General features: G+C 40.6%; 1 protein-coding gene and 1 pseudogene across 2 annotated transcripts; one reads left to right on the forward strand and one right to left on the reverse strand.

Moving 5' to 3' along the window:
• Positions 1-342: 342 nt before the first annotated feature.
• Positions 343-3,255, forward strand: LOC112349815 (annotated as a pseudogene).
• Positions 3,256-3,598: 343 nt separating this feature from the next.
• LOC9647040 (probable serine/threonine protein kinase IREH1) lies at positions 3,599-8,617 on the reverse strand. 2 transcript variants are annotated; one of them, XM_002980001.2, is made up of 17 exons: positions 7,623-8,617; positions 7,513-7,577; positions 7,282-7,458; positions 6,018-7,229; positions 5,794-5,966; positions 5,504-5,732; positions 5,355-5,447; positions 5,163-5,303; positions 5,023-5,115; positions 4,774-4,969; positions 4,636-4,721; positions 4,496-4,584; positions 4,396-4,447; positions 4,280-4,336; positions 4,046-4,222; positions 3,917-3,994; positions 3,599-3,854 (listed from the first exon to the last, which is right to left on the reverse strand). In XM_002980001.2, exons 1-17 carry the CDS (start codon positions 8,302-8,304, stop codon positions 3,780-3,782), a joined length of 3,675 nt encoding a protein of 1,224 aa, XP_002980047.2. In that variant the 5' UTR covers positions 8,305-8,617; the 3' UTR covers positions 3,599-3,779. The 2 variants fall into 2 exon arrangements, with proteins under 2 accessions (XP_002980047.2, XP_024540818.1); XM_024685050.1 differs by having other exon boundaries at positions 3,917-4,222.
• Positions 8,618-20,427: the final 11,810 nt, after the last annotated feature.

Below are 20,427 nucleotides of genomic sequence, written 5' to 3' on the forward strand. Positions count from 1 at the left end.
ATGAAAGAAATCTAAACTTAACCATACCAAAATTCCAGGAATATCAAATCTAATTTGACGACGAAGGAAAGACCTCTCTATGAATGTACCAAAGACGTCGTCGACCCTCACAATAAAAATCTTACTTGTAGCGGCAGAGGTAATCGATTGAAATATTCCTAGCATTGTCATCGCCACAGAAAGTTTAAACCATAATAACACCAGGTGTTGTTACATCCTCTTTTACATACATCACACCACGCTTCTATTAAATAATTTCTGTGCTCTAAAGGAAGATAAGAGCCCCGAGCCAAAGTCTGGATCTCTGTTATTTTGGCATACTGGTTAATAACATAGAATAAAATGACTCATGACCCTTGTACATATTTGCATTTTTAATTACAAAGCCGCCTTTAAAAACATGAGCCCGTCATCCTTCCAAAAGTAGCGTTTTCTCTTTCTTGTTCACAAAGTCCTCCTTTCTTCTTCCCTTTCGAGCTTCGGCTGCTCCAGTTTTCTGCTGCTGCCTGCCAAAGGAAAAAAAAAATAAATCGAATGGGAGACTGAGTGAGCAATGGAATAGATCACCTCAATACGGCAGTCGCTGGGAGCAGAGTCGGGAGGTACTTCAAGCTCGAGGAGCGAAACTCGTGCTTCACTTGGGAGGTGAGAGCCGGGACTGCGACATTCCTCACCATGGCATACATCATCGCAGTGAACGCCAGCATACTCGCCGACTCTGGCGGTCCCTACTGCTCGCTGGTCTGCTCCAACGCCACCACCCCCGTACAGCGCTGCTCACATCTCTCCCAGCGGTACACCGCTCACTCTGGTGCCGATTGCAAGGATCCAGGGGCAAAGGATACTTCGACTGCCTGGACCAGACGAAGCGTGATCTCATCGTCGCCACGGCAGCTTCGGAAGTGTCATCATGGGAGTGTTCACAAATCTCCCGCTCTGGCTGGCGGGGATAGTCGGAGATGCAGCTAGATTATGCTGGCGTTTACTGCGAGGATGTATGCCATGGTGAGGAATGTCGCGGTGCTGGCTCTCACCTCCAGAATGAAGCAAGAGTTTCGCTCCTCCAGCTTGAAGTACCTCCAACTCTGCTCAGAGCGACTGCCGCATTGAAGTGATCTATGCTTGTGTTCCATTGCTCGCTCAGTCTCCTGATCGATTTTTTTTTTTTCCTTTGGCAGGCAGCAGCGAAAAACTGGAGCAGTCAAAAAGCTCGAGAGGGAAGAGAAAAGGAGGACTTCGTGGACTCTCACTGATCGGCAAGGAACAGAAAAGAGATGCTCATGCTTTTAAAGGTGAGAAAACAAAGGCTAGAAATCCAACTTTGTGTAGGGGAGCAAACTCGGCTGGCGTGGTAGAGGTTTGTTTCTTGTTGGATCATTGTTTAAAACTTTGATCCAGCTATCGACATCGTTGCTCCTGCCCATACACACAAGGAACGCCGGTACGACAGAAATGTAAAGGTCGTGAAGGATAACTCCTCCGTTGCGTGATTTCAGCTCTTCCACAACTTTCGTGGTGATATATACTCGACATGTAATTACAACGAAAAATGGTGATAAAAGTGGTGGATTTTCATTTCCTTCTAATTTGTGGGGTACACGGCTTTTTGGAACATTGATTATATTGGATTTAAACCCAAGCTTTGATTCCAATATAGCTCTTGTGAGATTGGACGACTCAATGGCCTCCTTAACGTTCTGGAGCCAGCCGCTCAAGGAAACCTCGAAGCCGTGTAACACTCTCACAAAGGTACACTATATTTGGTCACAGGGCTTAGAGCAACCTGCTACGCCAGATAGAGAATTCGAGTTGCTGACAGCAATATAGTTCTATTTCCACACCGCTTCCTTGGAAATAGAGCGAGCTCCTCAGCAATCAGCTGCTCCTGTTCCTGCGTGTACGACATGCATACGAGATCCACAAGAGCAGCAGCAAATCTGGAAAGCTTACAAGGTTAGACAGCTGCTAAGGTTGTCAGGAGCTCAAACTTACCACGTTCCAAATTACAGGTCTTGAGACGAACTGGCCTCCCATTTGAGCAGTGATGGAAGCATCCTGCAATGATAAAGTTCATGTGTTCGTGAGTTAGAACTGCAAGAGATGTTACCTCGTTCTCTTTCACTCCTGCCAGCGGCTCGCTAAATTTCATGAGAAAACCTTTGAGAAAGGAGCCTGGCACTGGAAGATACATTCCACTTTGAACGCAAGAACATTTCCTGGGAAAATGGAATCGCACAAAGTATGATCACGACCTGGAAAATTCTTGGCCGTAACCGATGCCGTACTCGTCCCTGGAAAAATGAGAGATGAGACATGACGTATAAACAAGAATAGATATAAATGAACGAACCAGGCTCTGGAATTGTCCTTCAGAGGCTCTGGAAATGCTTGATTAGAAGCAGAGCTTGCCTCCTGCAAGAAAAATCTGGAGAAAAAAGAATTGCGCAAAGTACCTTGTATACGCACAAATTCCTGTCTAATATCGCTGAGGCAAGAAAAGAATGTTACGCATCATAAGCGTCTGCTCCCATGCTCTCCGGTGCAAGGATCCAGGGGCTTACAACAAAGGATACTCCGACTGCCTGGACCAGACGAAGCGTGATCTCGCCGTCGCCACGGCAGCATCCTCGTTCATCGGCAGTGTCATCATGGGCGTGTTTGCAAATCTCCCGCTCGGGCTGGCGCCTGGGATGGGAGCAAACGCCTACTTTGCGTACACCTTCCACGGCTCCGGAAGTCTCTCTTACGGTGGGGCTCTAGCTCCAGCGCGGCTGGTATCGGTCTCTTCCTCGCCTTCATAGGCTTGCGGTCGAGCGAAGGCATCGGGCTCATCGGCTTCACTCCGTCATCTCTGGTGGCGCTGGGTGCATGCCCAGCAGCGGACCGAGTAGCGGTAGCACCGGTTGTCAAACCAGATGGAAGATCCCGGCGTCGTGTCATCGTCGCGTATGCTCTCGTCAGGGGTGTCCAAGGTGCCATGATCTACGGCAGTCTTCGTCACCGGCATCTTCCAGAGAACTACGGTGACGTACTACGCGTACTTCTGCAAGATGGTCGACGTCCACACCATCAAACGGAGCTCTCTCCTTTGCTGAAATCGGCAAGAGCCAGTTCTGGGTGGCGCTCATCACCTTCCTCTACGTCAACATACTGGATACCATTGGAACTCTCTACTCCATGGCCAAGTTTGCCGGCAATTCCTTCGTTGTAATTTATATCACCACGCAAGTTGTGGAAGTTCTGGAATCCCATTGATCACGACCTAGCCACCTTAAACTGGAGATGTCCATTCTCTTGGCATTTCGGTTACATTTCTCTCGTAGCGTCATACTCGCAAAGGAACAATGATGTCAATAGCTGGATCAACAGTGATCACATGAATCTCTGCCAAAACATCAGAAATTTCAGGAATATCAACCAAGGAACAAAGCGCTGGCCGAAATAAAGAAAAAGCAATCGTGCTCCTCGAGAAAATATTACGCATAGCTGAAAACCAAGAATCAAGCGCAAGAAGAATCTTACTTGTAGAGGAGGCGATCGACCGATGAGAAAATGCAAATATCGCCGAAGTTCGTTTGAAAGCCTAAAACCCCAGGGGTGTTGTGATACATCCTCTTTTTATTCATTTATATACACTGAGACTGTGTGAAAGAGATGCTATTGTACATACATCACACCACGCTTCTATGTGCGCTGTTAAGTATCTCTGCTCTAAAGGAAGATGGGAAAAAAGGAGAAGAAAAACAACTCCCCTCACCTCTCACTCCAGCATGAAATTTTCAAGGCTTTGGCAGATCCTTTCCACTCTGCTGCAACAGCATATCATAGTTGATGGATACTAACTGCGAGAGATTCTGTGGAAGCCAACAAGAAAAATCCCAATGAGACAAGTGAGAGAGCCAAGAACTTTCATCACCTTGAAAGAAAAATTGCTGAAGGAGTATTGGTTTGATGGTGGGGAGTCGAATTCCGCAAGATCATTGCACTCGTCTCTCTGAATCAAAAGTTTAGACAACAAAAACAGAAAGAAGGAAGCACGGCTTACCCCTTCCTCGTGTTTACTGCTCACTGAGCTGCTACTACCATCACAACTACTTTCGTAATCGCTAGACTCCGGGAACTCTTGCTCTGCATAGACCCGACCATCCGTGGAAGACCACTTGTGCCGAGATGTAAAATAGCTCGTATCGTGGGCTCCTTCGGGGCTGGGAATGAAAACAGCCTGAAGAAAATTCTACCATTAGCTTAACAAACATTCGGAAAAGGCATGAAGATTGACCTGCTGAGAGCCAACACTATCCCATTCCACTTCCTTGAAGAATGGGTGAGCTTTCACCTGCAAAAATGAAACCATCATAAGAAAACCTTCAAGTAAAGAGAAAAACATCTGCAGACCTCCGCCGCACCCTTGGCACCAAGACGATGATTGGGATCTTCTGCGAGAAGCCTATACGAGAGAATTGTGATTAAAGAAAAACTAGTAATGGATTCTTACTTGTCTATGAAGTCTGCAGCTTCAAATGACATGTCTCCGGGGATATTTGGCCATGGTATGTTTCTGTTCAATATGTTTTCAAAGATCATCTGCAACACGAGGCCCTGTTAGAGAAGGCAGAATTTCTTCCGACATCGAACCTGAGGGTCTTCCGCATTGAATGGGGGAATCCCAGTCAGAAACTCGAAGAGAATGACACCAACGGACCACCAATCAGCCGGATAGCCTGCGATAAAAACCACAAAAAGGTTAAGCTCCAATTAAAAAATTGTTCAAACCGTGTGCTGTCCCAAGGAGAATTTCAGGGGCCAAATAGTCGGGTGTTCCAACAGTCTTTTGTTGCCGGCCCTTCTTCGTGGATGAATCCGAGCTGTCATGCTTTTCAGCCGCGACAGTAGCTCCTCTAGAAGCGGGCGCAGAGAGATCGTCCGTGCTGTTTATGAGACCAACTTTTGAAAGCCCGAAGTCTGTGAGCTGCAAGGAAACTTGACGTGAGCATTTACAAAAGAGACAGGAAACGACTCTACTCTTATGTGTCCATCATGGGCTATCAGTATGTTGTCCGGTTTCAAATCCCGGTGAATAACGGCTAGCGAGTGGAGATATTCCAGTGCAAGGACCTGAAAAACCAGTAAACTTAGATACATAAACAGTGTAAATACTTTACCAGTTCTGCGATGTAGTATCGTGCCATGTCTTCATCCAGACACCCAAGGTTTCTTAGCATTGAGTACATGTCACCTCCATTCAAGTACTCCATGACCAAATAGAGATTCTCCTTACAAGTGAAAGAATAGAAGAAACGCACCTGCAAACAAATGTATCAGTTCCATTTTGAACAGAATTTCACATATCGTACCAAAAAAGGATTTTTCGCATGAATGAGAATGTTCCGTTCTGCATGGACGCTTTCGACGGCATTCTTACGAATCATATCTGCTTTTCGAAGAACCTATCACAAACTTACGGAAGTGAGTACCATCTACTTTCACGAGACAGGACAAATACCTTTATTGCAAAGAGGTCTCCAGTCGTTCTTTTCCTTGCCAGGAACACTCTGCCAAAAGCACCTCTACTGATTGGCTTTATTATCTCAAAGTCGTCGATACTAGTCCGATCGTTGAAAGAAGGGTGATGAGGAGTGCATTGAAGGCTCGCAACCCCGTCATCATCGTCATCTTCAGTAGTGCCGGTGCTGTCATGTTCTACACCTTCGGACACAAGAAGATACTTCTCCCTGCATACATAAACACAAATCGTTCCTTGTCTGGTGCGCACTTGCCAACTTCAAGGCTTACCTCAAGAGCTTTTCAATCCTTTTGCCAAATGTATGTACTGTCAAACCTTCAACTCTGCAGAGCTGCAAAAGATTCTGAAGGTCTTGCAAGCAAGTTCCCAAAAAGTCATAGGCGTCTTCTTTGGACACATCTGTGCTTGCTGCACAGCGAGCTATATCAGCAAGCTCGTTAATCTGCAGCAACGACACGTTAAGTCACTGTATAACTGGAAGTCTTAAACGTACCTGAACAATATCTTCAGATTCGCCGACACTCGCCCGCTCAGCCAGCAACAGATCTATCTGACTTGCCCTTGGAGTCGTAATTGGAGAGCAAGGCGTCCTACTTCCGGTTGAAGACGCACTAAGTCCCTGGTCGGACTTTGGTCCAAACCGTGACTTCCCGTTTAGCACTCCAAATCCTCTAAGGTCCTCCAAAGTTGCTGCATCCATCTCGTGAAGTTCATCTAGCATGTCCTCTGATCCTCGACGATTTAGCTCACTTAACTTCGGAGAAGCGCCTTCCGATCCCTCGCCCTTTCTAAGATTCAGTACCGGGCTCAAACCGACGCCAGTCTGAGAGCTCTTGGGTGTGTAAGACTCTACGATCTTCTCCAACATCTCCGCAAGTTTGTAAAGCTTCTCGTCGATGCTTCTACCTTTGAAGCATCTGTCGGCAACCGCGCAGACCCTTGAGTGATCACCAACTTGCGAGGCTGGAACTGTTTCCTCGCATATCCGGCAAACAAGTTTCAACTCATCACCCGCAGCTTTCTTCCTTTGTTCGCAAACTTTTGGATGTTCCACGGGCTTCAACCTTGACGTTGACAGACCTTCGTCAGCTTTGAGTTTGGTTTCCTGTCCAGGTAACTTAGGCGAGGTTTGTCCGAACTTTTTCCAGCCTGCAAGTCGTTCAGTGACTATACTCCCCAGACCATTGAAGTTTGAAGCTGGTCGCGTCAAGTGACTAAGAGCACTTTTGTCTTTCCACCTGTGCGCATTTAGCTCTTGACTGTAGAAAATCTTCTGCTCCTTGATCGGCTTGAGCACGGCTTTATCCTTTTTCCCTGTAGTCCATGGTGTCTGAATCTTGGAGGGAGGAGTATGCTTATTCATCTCCTCGTCCAAGCCTGTCAGCTGTACCAGTCTTGTACAACGTGTGAGAATGAAGAGCATTCGTGTGTGTAGCTGTTTCAGTAATCCCATCGGAAGCTCTTGCCGCCTGTCATCCAAGTCTTGAACGATACTTTCACAATGTTCTCTGAAGTCCGCTGAAGACATCATCGCGCATTGCTGAGCGAAGACAAGGAGGTCTTCAATCTTCCTTTTCCAGTCCGGTGATAGATCCTCCTTCTTCTCGAGAATTTCAATCAAGTCACCAGCGAAGCCCTCGAGCTCTGTGTTGATCTCTTCTTTCACAGTGTTGAATTTTGATCTTAATGCTTCAATAATGTCCTTCTGTAATGAGAACAAAAGGTATGCGTAACACTTAAAAGAGAAAAAGAGTTACCTCTCCATCGCTAAATATGTGCGGGCGCCAGAATACGTTGGACCGAACACCCTTGGGATCGAGTTCGTGAGAAAAGCTCTTTATGTCGCGCTTGCCCTTCTTCGTGCTTGTAACACGCAGCAAGGCTTGAAACCTTGGGGAGTTTGTTTCCTTGACACTTTCTGACGGACTTAAATTCTGATAGAGAAAACGCAGATCGATTACAACATTGCGATTTAAAACGATACTTACCTCGTTTTCTGGAACATTTCTACTGGAGCCCGAAGCTAAAGAAACGTGCCACGGAGACTTGCCACCTGCAAGAAAAGCTTAAATGCATGCTCCATCTTTGTCCGACTTACCTTGCTTCGAAGGTGGAGTGTTTTCCGAACGTCCCCCAGCTGAAGACGAGCACTCAAAGTTGCTCCAGCTGCGAGGAGAGAGATCGTCAACCACGCTTGAAGAGGATTCCTTCCGAGAGCTCCGCGTCGAAACTTCATGAATGCTGGAACTCGGCACCTTGTGTCCAAGCTTGGGAGAATCCCGAGGCACTGTTGTCAAAAGCCCAGAGCTGGAGACGTTCTTCTGTTTCTTCGATCCCTTCCCGGCTGCAGCTTGCTTAGCAAACGACTTTTCCTGTACAAATCTTTCATCAAAACCAGCCATATTCCAGTTCCTTTCACTGTTATGGTTATCACTTAGAGGACCCGAGCGTGTTTTGATCCGGTTTAGTCCCAAGGAGCTCGCTCCCAAATTATCAAAGTCAGAAAAAAGTGAGCCTTGCTTGGTTGAGTACTCACTGAGACCACCCGAATGCGCCTTTTTCTCCCTGTTGATCCTCCCAAAAACCGTATCATCCTCTGTGATCCCACTACCATCCTTTTCTTCTTCATTCCTCAAAGAACTTCTACTCTGCTCCGGCAAATCGCTGAGCTCCTTCGTCCGAGGAACTTCGTCATCCGGAACGACCTTATTCTTTCCTCCACTTCCACTTCCATTCTTCTTTTCCTTCTTGGTAATGGAAGTCCTCCCGACTGGTCCCATCTTCCTCCTCCACTGTTTTCTCTATTCCGAGCTATTTACAGCGACCAGAGATCTACCAAGAACCCTAAATCCAGGCGAATTGGAGACAGGAATTGCGGACATTTCACTTATCCCTGAGCCTGTGCCCCGCCAGAAGCCCACACGCGGCTGATGCATCGCATAGCAACCGCCGCGAGAGCTTCCAATGCGGCATTTCCGCAGCTATCCTGGCTAGATCTTTACCCTGTTACTACATACCGATGCGATCACCTCGCGCCTCGCCCCGCCACTAGGGCGCTTCCATCCAAACCCTATCACCCAGGAAAATTCGATGTGAAAAGAGAATATGCCACTGATAATGTTGTAAAAGGACTAAGTGAATATATTTAAAATATACATGAATATTCTAAAATATTTTAATATCCAACATTATCATTTAGATTTATTTGGTAATTATATTTTATAAATATATTTATAATTTTTAGAATTTTCTAAATACTTCCTAGTATATTCTTGTTTATTCTACCATGATATGAACCTTCTAACTCACTTCAAAAGTATTAAACCCTTTATCTTTATTTAAAAGTATTTACCTCTGGGGTAAAAGATATGAACTTGAATAAAAAGGCTATAATGATAAAAATGAAACTTAACCATGCTTTAGAGCTAATATATGTTTATAATAACAATCACAATTTAATGATATTGAGAATGATAATTTCTAATATTAGCAAATCTTGAAAGAAAATATTGGAAGGAAATATTTTAAAATTATTTTGAAAATTCATGATGTGAGTGTATGGAATATGGAAAAGGAATACAAAAAATATGCATATCAATTAGCCCAAAAACTCTAATCTATATACAGGAGTGAGTGGTCTAAATTAAAACCAATCCAACGACTACTAAAATCTTATTATGCTAATATTAGTATACAATATTGTAGCCATACTCTTACTCTTCTCGGAATAATAGAAAACCATTAAGGTTCTCTTGTAGATGGGTTGGGATTTAAAAAAACATCAAGAGGAGGCATCAGTGGATTAATAGGTGGTATCAATTGTTTCTAATCCCTTTGTATGAAGCATTTCAATTGTTGCATATGCATAATTTCTGGAAGATCAGTTTATTGGACGTCATGCCGAACCTCATAAATTTGTGGTCCAACTCACTATAACACCTGATACAGTCTTTTCCATTGAGCAAGGAGCTTTTTAGATAAACCATGTATCATAAGATGGGGAAAATAGACTAACACCAAGTCATCCACTTTGTACTTTGCAAGTGGATGATGATGGGAGTTGTAGTGCTATTGTTGTCTCATTTGTATGCGGCCTAAGTGTTTGGTAGATGTGGCAATTGCAAACGTAAACCTAGCTCTATTGGTAATATTGGATTATGATTATGTAGGAGTTTATGTGGTGAAACGCTAATAGAACTTTGCACCCCTGTGACATATATATACCAAAGAGATGGTAGATAACCATCTCAATCTGAATACTGAAAGTTCACATACTTTACGATCATTCCTTTGAATGTCTGAATAAGCCATTCCACTAAACTGTTTGATTGTGGATGATAAGCACTCGTGAAAGTGTGGCATATCCCCAACGGAGATGTCAAAACATGAAATGCCTTAGCGATAAATGCAGGACCATTATCCGAAAGAATCTGCTCTGGACAAGAATGCTAAAACACCACTTGATTGAGGAGGAAGTATCCAACAATAGTTGTAGAGGCATTAGCATGAGCACCAACTTCCACTCAACAAGTCAAATAGTCAGAAGCAATAATAACATATTCATTGCCAGTAGTTGATCGTGGAAAAGGTCCCATAAGATCAAATGCTACTAATTCAAATAAACAGGAAATTGCAATTGACTTCAACCGTCCTTCTGCGGCATGAGGGGGAGTATTATGAGCTTGGCACCAAATGTAGTTACACATATATTAGATAACATCACGTTGCATTTCCAGACAATAGAAAGACCTACACAGTTTCTCGGTTACAAAACGATGTTCCATATATATGTCTAGAATAGAAGAATGATGGTAAGCATGAAGAAACCGTAGAATAAATACGGAAGGCACCACTAGTCATAAAGGATCATCAAGATCTATCCCCACAAAATAAAAAATGCCGTCTTCAAAGCGATATTGAGAATGTAAATGCCGAAATGGCAAGTCATCAACAAGTGATGCAAGATTCTCAAACCCATCTCAAAGCCTTCGAATCCACAGCACAATTTTCTGAGCTTCATGAACCTCATCAAGAGAAGGTAGATCTTGCTCTACAACTTGTGGACATTAAACATCAAGTATATCAACTGTCGACGACATAGAATCCTCGTCTAAAAAGTCCACAAATGTTGGAACAATAAGCTCATCAGAAACATGGGAAGAGAGTGGAGAAAGAAGAAGAGCTTGAGAAAGGGCATTAACATTAGCCATAGAATTCCCTCTATAATGAATAATATCAAAATCATATATCTAAAGCTTCAAAGCCCACTGAGTAGTATGACTAACCAGGTTCTTTCACTTCAATAATGAAGTAACAATAACATAATCACCTTCAAGTAACGTTTAAGAACCATGTAGATCTGCATGAAATTTCTCGAAACCCCAGATTGCTACTAAACACTCCTTCTTTATTATGGAGTAGTTCACCTTTGCTGGTTGTAATGTATGGCTTATATACGTAATGGGATGGCACTGACCAGGCACACTCGGGCTCTTTTGCATCAACACACCTCCAAAACCAATATCAGAAACATCCAGGTGCAAAATAAAAGGTTGAGTGTAGTTAGAATATGCCAAAACCAGAGGTAGCTATTTGAGATCCACAAGCACCCACTCACAATCTAGAGACCAAATGAAAGATGACGTTGATGACTTTAGCAACACTCGCAACAGTGCAGTGCGATTAAAAAGATGATCCATAAAACAAACAAGATACTGCACCTTGCCTAAGAAGCATTACACATCATGCACACACTTCAGAATAGGGAACTTTAAAATAGCCACAAGTTTGTCAAGATCAATTTGTAAACCCCCACGAGAAATACGGTACTCAAGATAAATTGTGTCCTTGGACCCAAACACGCATTTCAACTGCTTCAACTTTAAACCAACGTGCTGTAGCTGATCCAACACTTTACAAACATCATAAACGTGCTCCTTCAACATCCCCTTCGAGTGGATTAAGACATCATCAATGAAGTCAATAATCACCTCTTGTATATCGCAAAGAACCTCGTCCATCATCCATTAGAAAGTTGCTGGAGTATTTTCAAACCAAATGGCATCACCAAGAACTCGTACAAACCAAACAATGTATGAAAAGCAGTCTTAGAAATATCTTTATTGGTTCAAGTAATCATTGTCGTGCTCTCTCATAAACTTTTCTTGGATTGGACTGAAGGCAGTGCGAAAGCAAGCTTGAGGTTTGGTCAAAGATGAGACCGAAAAGAGAGTCATCAAGGATGAAAGATCAAATACATAAATCATTTTCTCTTCTTGGAGAGATGATTTGCAATGAGGTGTGACTTATTGCTTGTGTTCATAGTATGCAATCAAGAGTCGACCTTGATACATGTTAGTTATGGGCTTGCTATTGAAAACTTGGGTTACAATGCTTAATTCTTTTCTGGGGAATCTTATTATTGCTCATTGAGTAGTTTGGTGTTGGATTAGTTTTGAGTTTGGTCTGAAAGAGAGTGGCATGAATTTATCTGTGTTGTGAACAAAAGTTAGTGGTGTTAAATGTTATAAATCTCTATCGGTAGAGTGTAGCATTTATGTTGCATTTTGTCGAATCGACTTGGCACTTGATAATTACATAAACCTTTGAAGTAATGACATAGGTGTTGCTTAATTGATGATTAAGTCATTGTGATACTTAAATCATATCCATGTGATAAAGAGTAATGTGTTTACAAACTTGTTTGGTTAAACGATGATCAACCTCAAAGTTTTTGATAGTGAAGCTCGTCTACTTGCATATAGTAACATTCTAGTAGCTTTGACTAGATTCTTTATGGTGATTCATTATATTAAGCTTAAGTTAGTTCCTTGGTTCCTTGAGTTTGCCCATTGAGGTGTTCAAAAGGGTTATAACATTCATTTGTTATGGCTTGTTGGTTGATCTATTGGCACTTGGGGTAGATTGTTAGATGGAGAAGGTGTGTAGTTGAGGCATTGACATTGCTAACACTTGTGTTAGTGGAAGTAGCATTGTTGTTTCAAGTGATGAGGAATTTTCCTTAGACCTTGAATTTCTATATCATTTTTATTGTTAGTGTTTTGGCTTCATATTAAATCTTAAAGGTGATTGAAGAAAAGTGTTAGTGCAATGTGGATATCCAAAGATGTGGTCTTCATGATCAAGCCTTGGATGTTCATTTTGCATTTTGCGAATGTCAATGTTAAATGTCAGAAATATGGACACATTATTCGAGGCTTAAGCATACTATGGATCATGTGAATTTGTGTTGAGGTGAACCTATGTAAAGATATTGGTAGGAAGTTAGTTGAGTCTTAAAAGTTTGATTTTCTAGACTGAGAGTTATTCTTTCTCTAGGATGGAAAATTTTCCACAAATTTTCCTAAACTTTTTCAATGGCTAATCTATTTATCACTTTGCTTGAAAACCATTCCATTTTCATAAGCCAATACAAACTAGTGAAAGGGTTAGAGTTGACTTTGGTTGGCTTAGATTTTAATAAGTAATTTGTATGATGCGACCCGAAAGGGATGCTAACTTTTGGGGTTAAAGGCAATTAAGTTGGATAGAGTCTGGAGTTAGTGTAGTAAAGTGGTTGTTACGCTTTTCTAGAAATATGACCCTTGTGCCTTTTTTTTATAGCATTGTGCTTGGTGGTAAATTGGATCTTGCATTTTGTTAGATTCTATGAGAGTAATGAGCTCTCACTAATCTTGACTTGGTCTTGGTAACTCTGTACCTTAGTTAAGGATAGTGATGTCCAACTTAGTTGTTTAAAGTTGAGATGTTAGTACCTGTACTATAGCTTTGTCTATGAGGAGGTTGTGTACCAATATAAATCCATCTTATAGTCTTCACTTTAGTTTCAGTTGAGTGTTGATCATGCATAGCTAGCCTCTTTAAGACATGCTTAAAGCTATTAGTTAAATGCATTAGTGAGTTTATTGCGATTGAATTAGATTCGAGTGGTCATTTAGTTTATGCTTGTCCATGAACCTTTGTCTCATGTCTAGGATATTATGTTCATGCTAAATAAGTATATGACTCGATGGCATTAGTTTAGTGTTGGGTCCTTTGAAGGCAAGTTGAAATAGTGATTGTTAGTTGCTTGTGACTAGTGATTGCTTGTAGACTTTGTCAAAGACTATTGACACTTGCTTCGCTCGATGAAGATTTGTTAGTGATGGGTTTGCTTTACCGAATGGTGTTACGGAGGATCATGTCGTTAAACTTACATGGTTTCCATGTTGGTATATCAACTCTACCTTCGTTAATATCATTTAGTTGCATTTAGTTGGTAGTGTTAGATTTCATTGAATCTTAGATGTTGTGATTCATTCCTTAATGATGTGTTATCTTTAGTTGAGTGTTGTTGGAGAATTGGTTTCAGATACTAACTAAGGTATTTTTAACTTTGGTTAGCTTGGTTGCTAAAGAGTTTTGAGTGGTGATTCATTCTTGCTTTCTTTTAGCTTTGTTATGGTGTTGATGGCATTAAAGTGATGCCTTGTCGTTGACATTATTGTTGTTGAGATTCGAGTGAGATGAAATGTCTCTCCATAGGATTGATATTGAGTTTCATTAGTCTCGATGAAGATAGTGTTGATGATTTGGTTGTAGCTTTGTGTTATTGGCAACCGTGCATTTATTAGTTTATTAACGTTTAAATGAACTAAGTGGCAAGTTGAGTTAGTTGTGTTTTAAATGAAATTGTTTAATAGGGGTTGAGCTTTGAAGTTTTCCTTGAAAAGTGATTTAATCGTGGACTATACTAGCCTTACAAGTGAAAGAGTTAATGATTGATATTGAAGTGATTGAATCCTTGTTAGATTTTAGTTGGGATATATCAATCATTGATGATTCTTCTTGTGTTTGTTATGAAGTGAGTTACGTCTTAATATAGATGGATTCATAAAGGATTGTTTACTTATCACTTGTGGAACATAGCTTCAATATGCTTAGCTTTTGGATTGATGTAGACATGCTTTTCATTAACTTTTGGGTAATGAAATTTGGCTTATGGATGTGTTAAGAAGGATATTGTGGGTTGTACCATGATGTCTCTTTAGCATCAACATTAGTTCATGGTAGATTCGTGATCATTATTAAGCAAGACTTGGTTATAGACTTTTTCAAGTTTTTGGTTCCTTGAGTTTTCATGCTTGTGGTTCATTTGTTAGAAGTTGTTGGGGAAAACATTTTAGCTCATTAAGCTTCAATATTGAAGTTGGCTTTTGCATTTAGCAATCATTGATGATGATTGACTATCATCTAGAATGTTTGATTATCCTTGTCAAAAAGTTTTGCTTGATTATTGTTGATCTAGAATTATTTGCCATTCTTTGGGATGGTGGATTCTTTTTTCAACGATGATTATGCATCTTTTCATTAATGGGATGATTGATGTTCTTTTATGATAGTTAGTTGTTCTCTTTGATAGCTTATAACTTTTTGCAATACCACATGTTCTTTGTGGTTTGCTATGGAATGGTCTCTTAGGTTTAAGACATCAATAAGATGTTGCTGACACTTGCTTAGGCAACTCTAGTTCCTTGATATTCTTGACCAGGACCTATTCAGACTCGCTAATACAATAGTTGGCATGAATGAATGTTTGTTGGTCTTGCCGCATTCATTTTGTTTTGTTAACTATTGTTACAGTTGGTTTTGATAGATTGCATGTTATTACTTTTGAGTGATACATTTGCGAGCCTCTTGCTTGTCAGTCAATGATATTTTGTGTACTTTGAGTTATCTTTTGTAATTTGTTTAGCATCCTATCTACAATCTTTGATAGTTAAGTTTTATCATTAAATTTTTTTGATGATATACTTGCTATTGAATTTTGTTAGATAGTGAATCTTATGCTTTCCAATAATAGTGCTCTTGGTGGTTCCTATACTATAGTACTAGTTTATCGGATGATAACTTACTTGGAATACTTTTGTGTTCTAATCTAAGATATATTCACTGATAATTAAGTCTCTAAGATATCATTGTTTATAACTTTAATATTGTTCATCTATTGATCTTTGAGTTTGGGCCAGTATAGGCAAATTGGCTTCAGCACTTCGTGTGCATAGTGAAATTTTTAGTTTCGGGGTAGCTACTATCAACTAGTTATATCACCCATATCTCTATCGATGTTCCTTATTCCGTTATAAAGGGTGTGACCGTGTAAACAACTCTAACTACCTGTTTATAATAGTTTATCTAAACTTTACCAATGGGTTTGATTTCTTTGCTCAAAAGGGTTGGGGCCTTTGGCTTCTCTCTTTGTCCTTGCAGGCAAGGGTATATCACACTTTTGTAAGATAGATGACACTTAGAGTAGCAAGGGTGGCTGACTCCGTTGGTCATTTCCTTATCAGTGACAGCCGAAAGGTGTTTGAGTTGGTAGCGCATCTGCGTTAGACAAAGAGGTTACCCTAACTCATTTAAGTTGGTGCATTTCTCACATAGTGTGATCATCGTGAAATTTTTTTAGAGTTGTTTCCTTGCCAGTGGTCTAGACTCGAGTATGCATTGACGAGGACGTCAATCTTCCCTAAAGGGAGGAGAGTGTCGCGAATGTGAATTTGGGTATTGAAAGTTATCTATTGGCTAGTCCTTTCGGATATTCTTTCCTTACTACCACGACAGCAGAAGGTCGGTATTGCTAGATCCTTATTCAGTCTCTGCTTATGCTAGTTGAGAAATTGGTCTTCGTATGTGCACTTAACCAAATGAGCATAAGGATGGAATTCCTAAGTGATATTAGTTAAAAAAACATACTTGACCTGGTTAGAGAAACTCATTCATTGACTTACACTTACTAGTGTTGGGAACCTCTATAATATTGAGCTTGGCCCTTCAATATCGTTGAATGATAGCTTACTGTGTTTGCTAAACACCCTCACTATCATGCCCTTTGTGTTAGTCTCATTTTGGTTCCAAATGCTATTTATGAAAAGTGTCTAGATTTGCTCATTTGGCATATATACGAAATATAGAGATTTGCTTAAACACAATGGTATTTGTCCCATGTCCAAATTTGCAATCTAGAGACATTCCATATTTAGTAAATTCAAGCTTGCCCCAAAGACTAACTCTTGATACTAAGGGAGGCTTGGGGCGAAAGCCCAAAGCATGTGTTCCTCAAGGAAGGGGGGGGGGGGGGGGGGGGGGAAAATGGGGCCTCCCAAATTTTAAAAAGGAAAAGGGGGGGGGTGGACATTGGTTAACCACCCGGGGGAAAAACCAACCCCCGCCTGGGGGGCTGGCTTTTTTCCGGGCCCCCCTTGGGTCCAAACCCCAAGTCCCTTTCCTGGGAGGTAGGGGGGGACCCATTTCCCCCCCTTAGGCCATTAGTATGCCGAAATAACGCCAGACTCCATTTGGCTCCGTTTTGCATGCTAGTTTTGGCATTGGGATACTGATTGCTCTAGGAATATTCCAAGTTGCTCCGTGCTCCTGTCCCTTCGCTCCTTAGGCTGTACGCTAAGGAGTTGTTCCATGCTCTAGTGCTATCACTCTACTTGGGAGTTTGGCACCATTCCTTCGTTTAGTGGCCCAAGGCCCTGAAACTCAAGTTCCACACTACTGTCCTTTGAACACGTGGCATGTGACACATGGCATATAATACGTGGCATATGGAGGGTTAAGGTTCCGCTTCATGGTTATGGTAATTTCACCATAGGATAAAGGGTAAAAACCACATGTGCTACATTCGTCAAGGGAGGTGGGAGCAAGTGTATGCACAAGTCTGATAAGTTCTTGACAAAGTGCTGGCCACAACATTCCTAGCTTGATCCGCTCTAATATATTTGGCTCTGCACGAAGCAAGAGGCTTTAGAAACAAATGCCAAATTGTATCACCGACTTAGATGGCCTTTGACGAAGATGATGCAATTGTTAGAAGGCATCATCACAATCGTCAGCATATCCGAATGCACATTTGAAGACATCCAAGAGAACACTCCAATCCCCACAAGTGGCTGTGCTCAAACCATTGCACCACTACAATGCTATCCCTTGGAGTCATGTGGGAAACTCACACAAATATCAAGTATCATCCCAAGAATGATATATAGTAATCATCGTGAAGTGATTGAATCAATGGTACACATTATCCCTAGGATTTCTGCGAAAGAACTCTAGCCGAATGCGAGGATTGGCACCAAAAGCAGGAGGAGTTGTACCATGTGTTGTGAATGCTGCTATCAACTGAATTTAATTGTTCAATTACAATCACATAGCATCAAGTAATTGTACCAACTGCTACTCTAGAGTTAGAGGAGGAAATTGCTGATCTGCTATGAAGATGAATGAAAAGGAAAGAGCAAAAAAAGAGAAATGAAAAAAAGCTAAAAGGAAAGGGAGATCTAGACAATGCAAAAAACTAGATTTAAACCAAAATCCTGAAAGGAAAGAACAGAAGAACGGAAATGGATAAAGCTAGATTTAGATGATGCAAAAGCTAGATCTAAACCAAAATCCCAAATTTAAACATTCTTCAAGGACAATCAAAAGTGCCCCTCATCTCCACCAATATGAATGCATGGAATATGGAAAGGGAATACAGAAAATTTGCATATCAATTAGCCTATAGCTTATATATAGGAGGGAGTTGTTTGGATTGAAACCAATCTGGTAGCTACCAAAATCCCACTATGCTAATATCAGTATATGGTATCGTAACCATGTCACAATGACAAAAACTTATTTTGAAATTATTTACTTTCTTAGCATTTTTAAATTTTTTTCTAGGGGAAATTAGTAGTTGTAAAGTCCAAGTGTATATAATGCTATATACTAATATTAGCATAATGGGATTTTGATAACTGACCTATATATAAACTAAGTTTTTGGGCTAATTGATATACACATTTCTATATTCTATACACTCATATTGGTGAAAGTGAGGGGTAATTTTGATTGTCCCTAAAGAGTACTTGGATTTAAAATTTTGGTTTAAATCTAACTTTTGCATTATCTAAACTTCCTTTTTGTAACTTTTTCAATTTCTTTTCTTTTGTTTTTTTCATTTTCATTCATTTTGATGGTGAAGCATTAAAGAGTAACAGTTGATACAATTGTTTGATGCTATATGGTTGCAATTGAACAATCAAATTTAGTTGATAGTAACATTTATAGCATATGGTACAACTTCGCTTGCTCTTACTCACATTCAGTCAGAGTTCTTTTATGGGAATTCTATGATTAAGAAGTTACATAGGTTTTTCTATTGGCCAAAGATGTGATCTAGTATGTGCATAGTTATATTTGATGCTAAACTTATAATACTCCCTTTTGTGTTATGGAAGGAAGGTTAGAGTTAATTACAATTTCTTATTTGTTTAAGTTGGTGCTTTTGATCTAATTGGGTGTTTTTCACAATTGACTACTGATAATGAGTATATTATTACTACTTCTAACTATTTAACCCACTGGGTGAAAGTTGGTATTCTTGCTAGTACATTTGCAACTATTGATATTTCTTCCTCAATTGAGTGGTATTCTAATATTCCTACCGAAGTAGATTCTTTAAGATAATTGTCATATATTTATGGTTGAGGCATTTTATATTTTAACATCTCGACTAGGGATATGCCACACTTTCACAAGTGCTTATCATTCATAGACAAATGGTTTAATGGAATGGCTCATTTAAACCTTCAAAAGGATGTGTAAGCTCTTAAATTTAGACTTCTTGGGAGGTCATGTAGTTCAGTACTATTCAAACCTAAGGACATTTAACCTCAAGTATCCCAAAACTCTTAAACGATTAGAAAAAAAAGTGCACTCTTATTTATAGGCTTTTTCCCTTTATATTTGAATTGTATGGATTGTCTCTCAAGTTATTTTTTTTAGTTGTTTACAATTTACCATGCTTCCTTGCAAGTCCATGCTTTCGTGAATGGAAGTTAAGAGCCGTAGCTCTTCTTAGAGCCCCACTCTCTTGACACTCTACCCATCGGATCGAGCCCAATTGGAACAAACTAGATCTACCAAATGTCAATCAATATGTGGTATGATTTCTAACATTTAATACAATTTCTTTAGCTAACTAATAGAGTTTGATATGAGACCTTTCTAATACTAAATGTAATCTCTTGAATTTAAATTTTCTGGGAGGTTACTCAGCCCAATACTATTCAAACCCAAAAACATTTAATCCCAAATATCTCAAAACTTTTAACCGATTAGAAAAAATGGTGCACTTTTATTCATGGGCCCTTTCTGTCTATATTTGAACCCCATGGATTGTCTCTCAAGTCATTCTCTTTGGTTGTTTATAGGATGATTGCGAAGTATATGAACTTTCAGTATTTAGATTGGGATAGTTATTTACCATATCTTTGGTATGCATATGTCACAAGGGTATAGATTTGTGGTGATGCTTCACCATATAAACTCCTATATAATCATGATTGAATACTACCAATAGAATTAAATTTACGATTGCCATGAATTACTGATGCTAAATCTTGGGATTAATATTTGATGAGCATTCTTTTAGTTGTCTAAGTGGAGTCTAATGAACACTTGGGCCCTATACAAGTGAGACAACAATAACACTACAACTCCCATCATCATCCACCTATAAAGTATAAAGTAGATGACTTGGTGTTAGACTATTTTCCCAATCTTATGGTATGTGGTTTGTCTAAAGGGCTTCTTGCTTAATGGAAGGACTGTATTGTAAGAGACTAAATTTTTAATTCTACTTTAATCACTTAACCACACCTTTGACCACTTAAAGGAATCTCACTGACAACTTCCATAAGTCCTAATTTGGACTTGGGGAGTTGCTAGCCCCAAGAATGGCATCCATGCCACTCAACCATTGCACTTGGTCCAAGTGCTCCACATGTCTGATCCCATAACTGACACCCAAAGGTACCACCAACATCAGCCCGTTACACTAAGGCCATGCCTAT

Source organism: Selaginella moellendorffii, unplaced genomic scaffold (assembly GCF_000143415.4).
Source record: "Selaginella moellendorffii unplaced genomic scaffold, v1.0 SELMOscaffold_43, whole genome shotgun sequence".
NCBI lineage: Eukaryota > Viridiplantae > Streptophyta > Lycopodiopsida > Selaginellales > Selaginellaceae > Selaginella > Selaginella moellendorffii.

What these genes read in the sequence shown, in the direction of transcription:
- LOC9647040 (XM_024685050.1), bottom strand. Translation starts at nt 8,304, where the DNA reads ATGGGACCAGTCGGGAGGACTTCCATTACCAAGAAGGAAAAGAAGAAT. An exon ending in AATCTGAAGATATTGTTCAG is followed by an intron (nt 5,967 to 6,017) that starts GTACGTTTAAGA and finishes TCGTTGCTGCAG; the next exon opens with ATTAACGAGCTTGCTGATAT. An exon ending in TCAGCAATTTTTCTTTCAAG is followed by an intron (nt 3,855 to 3,916) that starts GTGATGAAAGTT and finishes TGGCTTCCACAG; the next exon opens with AATCTCTCGCAGTTAGTATC.